At 39.2% G+C, this 13,918-nt stretch overlaps 1 protein-coding gene across 2 annotated transcripts in view; it reads right to left on the reverse strand.

Annotated features, from left to right (window-relative positions):
- SLAIN1 (SLAIN family member 1) overlaps positions 1-13,918 on the reverse strand; it is a 44,800-nt gene that overhangs the window by 6,399 nt on the left and 24,483 nt on the right. For both annotated transcript variants that reach the window (XM_021548043.3, XM_021548044.4), the window contains 3 exons: positions 12,798-12,947; positions 10,482-10,820; positions 776-940 (listed from right to left, as the gene is read on the reverse strand). In XM_021548043.3, the coding sequence (XP_021403718.2) occupies positions 776-940; positions 10,482-10,820; positions 12,798-12,947 (654 nt within the window). The remainder of the gene's footprint in view (positions 1-775; positions 941-10,481; positions 10,821-12,797; positions 12,948-13,918) is intronic.

Consider the following 13,918-nt stretch of genomic DNA (forward strand, 5'->3'; position numbering starts at 1 on the left):
AAATGGAGAATGTAAATTAAATCCCTTGTTCCCAAATTATTTATTTTTTCCTCTTTTTCCACAGGCTTCTGCCTGTCTCCAGTAAAATCCACATCTCCCATTTCCACTCAAGAACCTCAACCACTGTGCTAGAAAAGATGGGTTTGGAACTTGATCTATCTTGCTCACATTCTACATTAATAATTCATCTACTACTAGATCAATAGTCGCTTCATCCCCCCATCAAGAAGTCACCTAAATTAAACCAATTACAGAGAAATTTTAATTCCCCCACTCAACAGGTATATTATACTTGAGAATATAAGCCTCTGTTTACTGCATTTCCTCAGAAGAAAGTGGCTCAACTTCAGGAGAGAAGTCATGCCTTTTAAGATAGTGTTTATACAGTGTACTGTACAACCAGCATTGTATAAATTACCAAGAAAAGCAGTTTCCAATTATAGTATCAAAACTAAAAATGTGAACTTACATGAATTAATGGCATTTTTGGTGTTTCTACAATATTACTGTTTAGTATTATTATTATTATTTCAGTTTTAATGCTGGCACAAGATAAATGGGCAAAGAAAAAAAAAAGTGAAGAAACTTTCAGTAACAAGACTGGCAGAATTTGCTTTCCAAAACAGAAACTTTGAAAATCCTGGGATATATTAAAATCTTGTGCAAAATAACAGTTTTCTTTTAATTTTTCATAGAACAAAGGATCCGTGACCAGAACGTGTATTCTACCACTTTCTCCATCTCTTGTGCTCAGCCGAAGAACACAGGTACTTACTACACGACTGCATCCTTGAAATCCCATTACTGGCTCCATGCAAATTGGAGTCAAAGCTCTGACTATTCCTCACAGTGACAGGAGAACCAGCAAAACCAGCAGTACTGCTAATGGTGGGGGTGCTTGGCATCCGAGCAAGGTTAGGCATGCTTCTGCGGAGCTTGTCTGCAGCAAAAGAAAACAACATCCACAGTCAGGTCAGAACTTCCAATAAACACAAGCAGCCTCAGTATCAGTCCTGTAGAAAATCAGAATTATAACTAACTATTTCAACAAAAAGAGAGGTTTTGCTCTACCAGAGTAATATGAATATGTTATTGACAGCCTTCAAATTGAACTATTATGGCTATTGCAACAGCATGATTATTATTCACAAGTAATTTTAAAGACACCACTAGGCAGTACATTTGTGGAACTGCAAGGATTTAAACAATGATGAGTTTCACATAGATGTGCAAAGTAGGTCAGGTGATCCATGCCCTAAATGTGCCTGTTTCTTTGCAGTGAATACAAAAGCAAGTCTGCACTGGCAGTCAGACACAGCTATTTACTCTGTGGATGTTGAAAGACAGGTGAGAAATCAATCCTAAGTGATTGAAGTCTTGCTTTCAGGTGCCAGTAAGATGCTACATAACTCCATTCAGAACCTAATCTTGTTAGCATGTTAAGTTTCTGCAGGCAGCCACATGGAAAAACTGCCAAGTCTAAGTTGCTTGGAGGTCTAGGTTGATATCAGAATTTTCAACTCTAGTGTTTCTCCCTCCTACCTCACTTGTGGTACCTGATTTAGAAAGTGTGGTACCTACACTTTCAGAGTAGGTTTTTTTGTAGGGCTTTTCACAAAAAGAAAGCTGCAAACGCCCCTGATTTGGAGCAGATACAACAGCTAAGGCAAGCGTCTAAGAGGTCAGAAGATGTCTTCAGTCCCACTCACACCAGTTCATTTAAAGAGAGAAACTGAAACCTTCCTGACATCTCACGTCTCAAGGCAGCTTCCCAACCACAACACCACGAGGTAATCTAAAGGAAAACTTTTCCGGTCTCTTCTGCCATCAGGCCAAAGGGAGATGATTCTGTTATGTGCAATCAGAAGGGACGGGGAGAAAGGCACAGACTGAAGAACCTGGTCTTGTGACATGACAAGACTGTAAAGCACTGTTGTGGGAAAACAATGGGCATTTATTAAACTGTCATTGACAACATCACCAAAGTTTGCCTCTTGGCCAGGTTCAGAAGTACAAGTGCTGTGCCCTGCTGAGGTGGCTACATCCCCCGTCATAGCATGGCCAGCACAGAGGTCACCAGCTCCTGACACAGGTTCCAAAGGCTGGTTCTTACACTGCAACAGAAAGCAGGGGTGTGCTTGTCTTGTCACACCAGCTAGGACTGCTGTCTTCCACAGAGAGCAGGGCATTTCCAGACTGATGCTTTGGTTTTATGCATAGGAACAACACAGTACACTGCTTGGAACTGCTGGCATGGGTCGACCTCCTGGCTCATACAGGGCAAGTTCAGTTCACAGAAACTGCATATTTATTTAGAGATCTCTGTTGATCAGTGCACATAAATATACAACCTATTTAGCACCATCATTAGCTCCTCTAATCCTTAAAGCTGCTAACAAGTGAAATATATTAAGACATGACAGTACACTTCTATCTATACAAGTTATTAGGAATCACTGACAGTAACTTCAAAATCTGTGATGCCTACGTAACGCCAGCAACCTGTGTCACAGAAAGGCTGTATCTCCAGCAGGAAAAGGAAACGCAAGGTTTGAATCCCTGGAATCCAGAGTACAGTCAAATCCTAATAAAGAACTACAGTACAGACAATCTTTCACCAAACTAGTCAGATTCGTGCTTCAGTGACTAACTATGGACAGCAGCAGACTGAAACTGTCAATGGTACAGCAGTTAGCAAGGGGATTACCACTGTGGTGCATCCAGATAGTAAGTATTAGTATCAGTGATGTAAAAATGTAAAAACAGTTATCAGGCTTCCAAAACTGTCCAGGGGATGCAAACAATAGCACCCATTCAGCTACTGTATGTATCTATTTCTAAAGTATTCAAGAATTCTGCAAACTGAAGAGGGAACTGTCACCCTATGAAGCAATCCTTGGGCAAGAGTAGCAAAAAAATCATGAATATGGGATGTCTGTAGGTCCAGTTAATTCTGGAGTCTTAGCCTACCCTTTCATAATACTAGTTCCTGAAATCCTAATTCAACATTAGAGAGCTTGGGAAAAAAGGGTTTGAGCAGCAGGATGGCAGCAGGGAAGATGGCACTGCATAAAATAGCTTTTTAAGTATCATGTTGTATAGCAGGATTCTTTGGACTCTACTTGCTCTTCCACTTAGAGACTGTATCAGCCACCCCAGGCACTATTACTGCCTTGAACTGTCCAGTGGATGCAGCTACAACAGCAGAAAAATAGGGACAGAAGTAGCTTGGATTTCCTCCATGTCTTGGGTGGCCACGTCTTTTGCCTCCTGTTCATTAATCAATCACTCCTTCTTGTTCCAGCAGTTTGCTCTGCTGCTGATTCATTCAGTCCTCAGGGAGCAGATTCCTGCTGCACCTGCAAATTCTCATCCATCAAGCAGCAGCGTTACTTCTTTGATGGGTCCTTGTGTCTGCTGAGATAAATGGCCCTGAAAAGCAATGAAAATAGCAGGTCAGTTTTGTGTTTGGAGAAAACCCAGAAATGTTCGCCTTGATGGCATTTTGCAGCTTTCATCTCCTTGGATGATGCATCCTCTTTCATCTCCGTCTTGAAGTTTGTTCTGTCACCTGCTTCCCTCCTAAAAACAGTGGAAACAGCCTTACAGACTTTTTGTTTGTAAATGAAACTATGGTTCTTGTGAGCTTAATATGTGGAAGCAGAAGGTGGGTATTACATGATTTTAGTATTATTTCAGGCCACTGAAATATGAATAGACATGAACTTGCTGAAACTATATGAGAAGAAAACAAAAATATTTTCCAAGCTGCTTTCCTTTTCAGACCTCTTTGCTGTCCTAAGACTGATGAGAAAATTAACAAAGAGGAGAAGAAGTAGAGATGTATTCTCAGTTGAGAATTAATTTGTTTAAACAGTCCTGTTTGTGATGAACACTGAAATTTGCTACAGTTTCTGCTACCTCTTCTGCACTAATCTGGTTCAGTGACAAACCTAAAATATAATCAGTTGCTTGCAGCTGGTTTTCTTAGGAAGAAGATGTGGATAGTAACATCAGTAAGGGACTTCAAAGGACCTACACCTATTCAACAAATGACTGGACATGGCACTTGGTGCCATGGTCTAGCTGGCAAGGTGGTCGTCAGTCAACAGCTGGAGTTGATGATCTCCAACAGCATCCATAGTTACTACTGTGACCCACTACTGAGTCTCAACTAAAACTTAGGCTGAAAAAATCATGGTGTTTAAGTAGAATGCAGCAAGACAAAGCATCACAGGTGCATCTTCGCCTTTCCCAGCCTTCTTTGAGATGAAATATTATGACCTACAGACATTGTATTGTTGAGGCATTTGTACATGTGAAGAAAATTCAAGGATAGGTCATGCACGGGGAGTTAATAACTGGTTCCTGGTTCTTACCACCTTCTAAAAATAATTCATGCATATACACACGTGCTTGTCATTTCATGAGTTTTCTTTAGGCAGCATACATTTTCCTTTCACAGACTGCCTACTGCATGTTTACACTTTTCCTCATATGTGGCATCCATGCTGAATTAGCCCATTGCCTCTACAGCACAAGAAAAGCTGGGAATTATGAAATACAGATCCTATGCCCTCAATTGCAAATGTTCATGAAAAGGCCACCCTACAGCACAGATTGTATTCAGTACTACCAGAAACAGGTCAAAAAGCAGGAAAAAGTGCCCCATCTTTGTCAAACATTCCACAAAATTACAATGAAGACAACATTTCGCCTCTCACCCAGCTGCCTCAGTTCTGATTTTTTGCCAGGAAGTTCTTCCCTGATGCTATTTCTTCTCTGAAGTCAGCTTGGGATGAGTGGCCCAGCTTCTTTCTGGCAGGACACCAGAACAGGCAGCACCTGCTTTCTATCTTCTGACCCTCGCACCACTGGTGGCTGTCCCTGTTCCACTGCTGCTTTTCTTTTTCCTTCCTTGACCTAATACTATCACTGGCTGAAGATTAATTCCATGGAGCACACAAACAGACCTTGTCCTCCGAGCAAAGCTGCTCCAGAAGAGCTGCGTCTTGGTGGGCTGCCAGGTGGGGACTTCTGTAGCAGTTCTTGGTCAGTATCATCTTCCATCTGCCAAAATGCCTCATCCAATGAGGTTCTCCTTGCAAGAACGACTTAAGTTGACTGTACAGTGAAGTCTCTTAAAATCCATTTATTCCTTCACAGTTATCCTCTGCAAGTGTTGTCAATTGAACGAAAGGACTCCCAAAACCTCACCAAAACCACAGAAATGTAATACAATGAATCAGAATTATTGGTGTCTCAGAGAAATTTGTATCACTGTTTGAGCTACCTTAGCAGTTTCTCACACATATTTAAATATTTCACGCAAATCCTGCCTTATCTGTATTGTATGCACAGATAGGTCGGGGTAAAATCATAAGGAAAGAACCTGTGCTTCTCAATTTTAGATATTATGTTCTATATTATATAGACATTCAGAGTGTGTTCTGAAATCCTTAACAAACTTGTAGACTCTGTAACAACTTCTCTTGTAGACTCTATTACAACTTCACTTTTTGGGATTCATTTCTCTTTCTCACCTCTGAAGACTTGAGAACAGTATCTACATTATATTTGTCATCAGAGCTATTTGTATCATCTCAAATACACCAGGGTCTTTTTAATGGTCTGTGGAATCATCAGCTGATACAACAGAGACATCAGTGTGTAAAAGCACAAATACAGATTAAAGAAAGTCCTTCAGATAAGTGAGTAATGTCATTCTCAATAATGTCAATACCTCCATTTTATTCAGAATTATTACTTCATCTCATCCTGCTTTCACATGCATATGTCTCCTGCCACAGACAGGGCCAATTAAAGATTTTTCTATTAGCCTTCCATGAGTTCTCCCACTGATCACTGTCCTCAATATAATCCAAAGGTAGCAAAGTAATATTGTTTTACTCCTTTTCTGTAATATGGTCTGCAACAATTTCCTAGAAAGAATTTTTCCTTTCTTATCAAGCAAGAGAGGCTATGAGCAGAGAACACTTCATACATCTATGCTGAACCCATATCTAAACACAATGCACTGCTGCTCTTCTATGTCTGCCTGGTGTTTGCTTAAAAAGCCCAAACAACAAATAGAAACCAAGACTGAAGCTTTCAAAATGAGGCAACTGCCAACAATGTCCATAATATTTTTGAAGTGTAAGCAAGAAAGTTACTCATAACTAGTAATTTCTAGAAAGTAAAAGCCAAGTTTTTCAAGTAAATGGTATCTGTGGCTTCTTTATGAAGGTATATGCCAAGCCAAAAACTTAAAAAGCAACATGAAAAGGTAATAGAAAATACACATTAAGATTAACCAGATTGAATGCTTTGCTACTCCATGAACCATGTATTTTTCATCCACTCCTTCTTACTGTATCATAATAAACTCCTTATTTACCTGGAATAATTTGTCCAAAATACAAAGTTTCCAATTTTCATATGTTATAAAAATGGACACTTTAAAATGCACATAAAGTAAGTGGTGCCAGGATAAAAGGTTGTGAGTAAGCTGATCTCAAGAGATGCAAAGTAGGTCTGATTGAAGAAAATCAATCCCATTTTCAGTAGCTTGTCTATCCTGGAGTTTGATTACTCTGGATGATTTCACAGCATTATAGTTAACCGTTACTTCTAGTTTCAGAAAATCACAAGTATAAAGGGCAAAAATACTATCAGCTAATTAATAAAATTACTAAACAGAAATAAAATATATTTTTAAAAAGTTGAAGTGAAAGTAATTACTTTTGCATCAAAGTAACAAAAAGAATGTATATTTATGGACAACATAAAGCAGAAAGCAGCTTGATTTTATGACTTTTGGTGGTATTTCTTCTATGAAAATTATTATATATAAAGTATTCTTGATACTAATAGTTAGCAGAGTTTTAAGTTGCTAACCAGTTCTTCAAATTAGACTACTGGGAGAGAGACATAGGCATAAATCTTTCCTGCAACATATTAAAAGCAAATATATTAAAAGCTTTATTGAAGTATAAAACACACACTAACTAGACATACTCACTTCAGCTACTTGAAACAGATACTTAAAACCTGCTCACATCCTGTCCCTCTCAGATTTTCTTTAAATTATTTATTTTCTGACCCACCAACCAATTACAAAATCTCCATAAATCAGAATACCTTAAAAAGTTTACAAATTGAATTTCTCTGACGTAACTCATCATCAAAGAAAATTCAGCTGATTTAGGAAGAGGGTGTAATTAAACAAGGAAAACAAAACCAGACAGATTTCACACACAGCTTACCTATTACTATTCTTGCCAGAACTGGCAATAAAATCTATTCAAAAGCTAAGATAACATATACACTCTACAGACAGCGGCTGTGAAAATGCTGGTTAAAAGGTAACAAGTACACCTATAGCTCATGCTACAAGTGGCCCCACATACACCCTAAACACATTGCAACAAATTTCACATTTAAATATATTGAGATTGGCACAGACCTGCCACTTTATGCTAATGTTTACCAAGAGCCTTCCAGTACAGCAAGCTACTGGGAACTGGCAGTAAATGTGACTGACACCATTCATTCAGACATGCCGGGAATAAGGCGAGATAAAGAACCTGGACCTGGGAGTGGGGGTAACATGGTGTGGTATGGTCCAGAAGTATGTAATTTTATCTTCAAATATACGTACAGCAATCCAAAACAGGGCAGAGTGTCAATATTACAGCAGGGGCAGCACTTTGCTACAGCACATTGGCAAAAACAATGTATGAGCTCTCAAGTGTAACTTCAGACATAGCTGGAAAACATCTGAGAGTCTATTCTCACCCCCAGAAAAGGCAGAAGATCACTAGAGCACCAGAAACTGCAAACATTTATCTGCCACCTAAAATGCAACCCCATGGATGGAGAACAAGCAGACCTTTGGCTGTAGTGAGAGACCAGACACCTGGTGCACATGTCAGTGCCTATGTGAAGGTACCCCATGGCATCCCACAGATCCCAGGTTGTTTATGGAAGCTAAACAGCATTGACACAGGGTCATGGTGAAGCCAGGGTGCATCAAAGTACCTCATATATAGCTCTATCCCCACAGCTGAATTAGGCCTTTCATACACAGGTGGGTACCCACATCTCAGCACTTAAATGTAGGTGCTTCTCATCAGGCAAACAATACTATACTCCTAAAAGAGTTAATAGAGTTTTCCAGGTTTATCACATCTTCACCATATTTTTCATATGCAGGTAATTAAGTACTTCACATAGAGGACCATATCAAATAAAGATCACTGAAAGCATGTAGGGCAGCATCCCTCAAATTATTTGCCTAAAGGCAAAAAAATTGTAATTAAGCTAAATATGTAGACTAGTGGAAATACTGTGTCAAAGCTAAATACTGGGGCTTTTACCCCAGACTGAGTGTCAAAATTCAATAGTTACTTGCTCCTTGTTCTTTTATTAAAAGCTCTGTGAATGCCCAGGTGAAGCAGAGTCCAGACCCTTGACTGCACATACAAGAACGAAAGGGATCTCTTTGGGAGAAGACAAAGGAATAAAGATTTAGGAAGACTGCTAGAATGGCCAAGAGCAGTACAGCATGTGGTATGTGTGACTTAATTATTAATTATAGATCATGCTTTCCACATATACTGAAGGCCGAAACTAAAGGTTCCATTTTTCCATCTTCCACACCCTTCTTTCTCAATTGCCCTTGTAAACTAACAGTGTGGAACACACCATCCATCACAGAGAGCTTCAAATTCTTGTTTTGCAGTCTACCTCCATTTCAACATGCAGGAATTCTTGAGAGACAACAAAATTGTTGCCAAGATGGTTAAGTGCTGATGAGAAGATGTAATACTACACAGACATCCTCAGTACAGCGAACACTTAACTCCTTATCTCCTTGTCTGCCAAAAGAACACAAGCAAAGCAAAATGTTTCTCACCATCAGTATTTGCCACTTACATGGATCAGAGTTGCATGTGTGAGAGGCTGAAGGTGTAGAGGCTGAGGAGATCACTCCCTCCTAAAGACAGTGGTACTGACTATTACAGCACTGTTTGTCATTCATGCAAACAGGTAACTGAAGTCCCAGCTTCTGGGTTATGACAAACACATTATCCAACACCTCCAAGTTCTTGAGAAAAAAGTCAACCAGGTGATAAAACTGGTGGTCTTTTACATTTATACACTTCATAGTTAATAAACTAGGAGTCTAATGTTTTTAGTGCCTTAAAGGTTTCCATGTCTTTCCATGCAGGAAATACAATGCTTAAGTTCCACTGACATGGAACATTAAAAAAAATCATTTAAAACACATTTGGGAGCCACATAATAACATGGCAGCAACAAATCATTCTCTTACTCCTGAACAAAAATGCCTCAAAGCCTTCCTTTCTAACTCTCAACATTTCTGCAAACCCAGCAATGTTGTCCCACTCTTGTAGCTCCCTGACAAGAAAAGTAACATTAAAATTAATATGGCACAAATACTGTACTAACAGACACCCACGCTGCTCTACCCTCTGTTAACATCACCTCAGCTTCTACACTGCCACTTGTCAGTTATACTTCCATGCCATAGCTTACTTTGAATAGAAGTGGTTTGGGCACCAACCTGTCATGTCTTGTTTGTCAGAAAAGCTACATGCATACCTGTAGCACCATAAATAGCAACTATATGTTGTTTTAAACAACACATTTATTTTCTTGCCCAAGGGTGAGCTGTAACCTGTAATGTTACAAACAAGACCCTGGCTGGAAATGGACTATTTAGAATTAACTTGGGGGAAAAGATTGAAGGTATAGGAAAGTAAAATGCCACAGAAAGAAAAATTGTGATTATAATAAGGAAAGAAAAGAACTTAACAGCAACAATGGAGGGAAACATAAATCATGAATATGCACTGAGATACAAATCTTCCATATTCTGGAATGTATCTCAAATGCAGTGCGAAAAAGCAGCAATATCTCAGGATAGCTTGGGAGGGACATTATCTCCAACTAGTTTAACAATCAGCCCTATCAGACCTGGAACAGAAGCAAAATGCCATATGCACTCATCACAGCACAGCTGCATTAACAGCAAACTCGGGAATAAGAAAAGAAATTAAAATCTGAAAACCTGGATCGTATTTTACTGTATCCACAATGGACATGAGTACATCAAGTTTGAAAGCCCCAGAGGTTCTTCTAGCCAACTATTAGTGGGCTAAAACATGCTCTTCTTTACTTTCTGCTTCTTTCTCCACTTGTGGTCATCTTTGCAGCATTTTAAAACAGACTAAGCAACAACTTTCATGACCAGGTCACAGATTACATTTTGCAGAAAACTGCTTAACAATAACATCCCTTCACCATTTACACAGGCTTAAATTATTTGCCACAATTTCTCTTTACAAAATTTATCTATACAAAATTTATCTTTTATTATTTGTACAATTCAACTTTAAAATGGCACTGGCACTTGGCAGAGAAAAGACCACTTCTCAGAAAAGCATGCAACCCACCTCCATTAATCCTATTTGGTTGCTGCTCTGGAGTTTGGGCTTGAGGAGAGTAGAAGGGCTGCTGATAAGTATTTGTAGGGAATTGTGGGGAAGTAGGGCTCCTCCTGCAGTCCCGGATACTGGAGAAAGTCTGTGAGTGAGGAATCCCTCTTTGGAAGGGGGAGCAGCGAGTCAGACGTGGCTGTGGAGGTGGGAGGTGGTCAAACTCTTCCTCATCCTCAAGACTATAGCGATCATATTCCTGGTCACTGCATGTCCCTTTTTTTCCCGTATGCAGAGAAACACTGGCAGTGTGCCTTGACACAGATGCTGAAGTTGAAGCATAATCTTGCCTAAGGCCTGTAAATTCCAAGAGGAGGACGATTCAGCTTCTGCTAAGTGATTAACTCTAAATATGCACTTCAATCTTGAAAACTACACAGGTAAATAGATGGAATTTTACATTGAAAATTGAATTTAAAATGTAATCAAGCTGAGGATCTGATGTGGGATTCATCTGATCTATCCTTCAGGCATCTATGCCTGAATTCTCTCCTTCAAAATCTTTTTTTCAATAAAATCCTAAAAAAGAACACAGGCATCTCCAAAAATGTCTTAGATCCTTTCTTAAGAGGAACCACTCTCAGGAGGCACCTATTTCTCTGCCAGTAAGGACAACATAAGTACTAAGTCCTGAACTTCTTCTTAATTAGAGGAATTATACACACATTAGATTTTCAATTGCTTTTGAACTTTTGTATTTGTGCAAATAAAAACGTTCACAATGACAATTAGTTCCTGATAGCATCCATTCTCATGGACAAGGCTTAGTGGTAACACAACTGTATTTTACACAGGTACACAATCCTACCACCCTCTTCTCAGAATGCCAGGTTTTGAAAACCATCTTACAATAAGCACTACCCTGTAAGAGCCTGTTTCTCCAGGTCAAGTGAGAGGGAAACATTCACATCCCTTGCACATCCCTCCTTTCTCCAGATGCACAGCAAACAAGGAAAAACCACTGCACTTCCAGGAGCCAAGTAACTCTGACAGTAGCTGCAGATAACAACCTTCCTAGACTTACAAGAAGCCCTAATTTTTAACAGATGTCTTTGCTTCATAATGGAAACTTCTTAATATGCTTCCTCTCCCTCTCCTCAAGTGGGAGTTTCTATTTGTGGCTGTGAAGAGAGCGTGCCTGTGTGCACATACAGAATTGCCACTTTCCACAGGATTAAGTGGTCAACAACTGTCATGTACTCAAACATTCTCCACCAGCTGCTGCTACAAGAATGAGATACAATCAATTGCACATGACACAGATTTGAAGAGAAACCAGCATTTTTATTTCCAGTCTGCCAGTGCCCTGATTCTTTAAACAGCTAAGTACCTGGTATTTTTGAAACCTCACGATGAGCACAGCTATCATTTAAACAATGCAATCCTTTGTATCCTTGACTGTCGTAACTTTTTTTCTTTTTAAAATTAGAACACTTGTTAATTTCTTGCTGAACATGATGTGTGCCACCAGATACTCAGCAAGCTCTCCTGCTGGCAGGTGATCACTCTGCCTGCCCAGTCTGGTGGCTTCGGCCAGATCATGGCTCTAATTTTTTCTGCGCATTTAGTATTTTGTTTTATATAATCACTTATTATTCTGCATTTTCATTCAGGCCCTCCCTGTTAATTTCTCTTGCTTTTAATCTCATCATTTCCTCCTTGATGTCTCACTTGGCACTAACAGGATACAGGAGAAATACTCCACTTATTGTCTCAGCAACCTCTAAGTCAAATGCCCTTTATTTATTAATAAAGACATTTTACAAAAATTACTAATAAGCCAAACTATAATCTATGTCAAAGAAGTCTCTAGGCTCAGATTTGTGCCTAATTACTAGTCTTAAACCAAGATACTGAATTTAAAAGCCCAAATTCCATATTTAAGCAGGATTTCACTTCAAAACTCCCCTGAAAACATAAGAAAATTGAAGTGGAGGCAAAGAAAGCCAAGAGAGCTGCTTATTTTTACCTTTTTCATTAAATGCATGCATGAGTAAAATACTTTAACATCATCCCTCTCCAGAAATAAAATAATTTCAATTAATATTCATAAAAATATAAACATCAAATTTTGTAAAACCCAGTACCAGTTCAGATTAACATGTACCCAACAATAGGCACACCTTCTCCATGCAGGTGAGCAGTACTTCCACCTGCCACTCAAGAGGCAATACCACTTAAAAAAGATTTACTTCACTGAGACCAGACAGAAGTTTTAACTGTTATGGGAAGTCTTCTTCAGACTGTTAGGAAAACCAAAAAAGTGCCACCTACTCTCCTCCTGTAGACGAGCCATGATCTGAACATCAGTGAGGTCCTGCAGCTTGTATCCCATAGAGATGGAATCATCTTCCAGCTCCGACGTGCTCAGTTCGCTGTCTATCGATGACTGTGGACTCAAAGGTGAACTCCTGGAAATGTACCCTAAGTAAGAAAACATACACTTTAGGCTACAAGTATGTCCGGCCACCTTCATTCAGAATCATCTGCTCTTTACATTAAAGTAGCTTAAAACATTTTCTGAATAGCATATAAAAACTTTCAGAAGTGTAGTTCAACTCACTAACAATTAGCAAAGGGCTTTGATATTCATGAGAAGAAGTAAATGTAGGAATGGATCATGAATTCCTCAGCTTGTTCCCAAAACAGCATTGCATAGCCCAGTCAATGAATAATTTACCCAATACTGTTCTGATACAGCTCAGATTAGTGTAGTCTAACCAGCATCTGTATTTGCAACTCTCTTATGGGACTGTGGTTCTCCCTACTCAGTTTTGAAAAACAAGTGGATATGTGTCTCTGACTTCTGCTCAGTACTCAAACGTTGCATTGCTGCTATTTAGCTAAATTTTACTATTCTTTTTTTAAACTATCTATAGTTATCATATAAATCAATCACAGTAACAATTAAGGTTGAACATCATGCAACAGAGAAAACATTGCTTTCTTCACAGAGCTACCTTTTTGAAAGGCTCTGGATTCTACCTTTTCCCTGAGTGTGACAGTAAAATATAAACTAATTTGCAATTAGTTGCATAAGCTAGTTGTTGTCCAACCTTAAAGAAAAATTCCATAAACTAAAACCGTCAATAATTTTCTAATGTCCTCTGGACCACCAGAGACCCACAGCCTGCAGGGCAAGAACTGCTGTGACTGGCTCGCCAGCTGTGCTTGTAGTACAGGTGTGTTTACATCCTCTAGCACTGCTGAAAGCAGCCACTTAAAATTCATCCTAATTTCAGCTATTTTCTAATAATATCTCCAAAACAAAACGACAGGAAGTAGATTACTTTGCTTTGAAGGACTGTATGGAGTATATGTGCTTGCTTTCTTAAATGTGCAAGTTAGAGCAATCTCTGAGATTGCTGAGATGTTCTGCAGAGGTAGTAATAGCT

The sequence above is a fragment of the Lonchura striata genome, chromosome 1 (assembly GCF_050655825.1).
Source record: "Lonchura striata isolate lonStrDom1 chromosome 1, ASM5065582v1, whole genome shotgun sequence".
Classification (NCBI taxonomy): domain Eukaryota; kingdom Metazoa; phylum Chordata; class Aves; order Passeriformes; family Estrildidae; genus Lonchura; species Lonchura striata.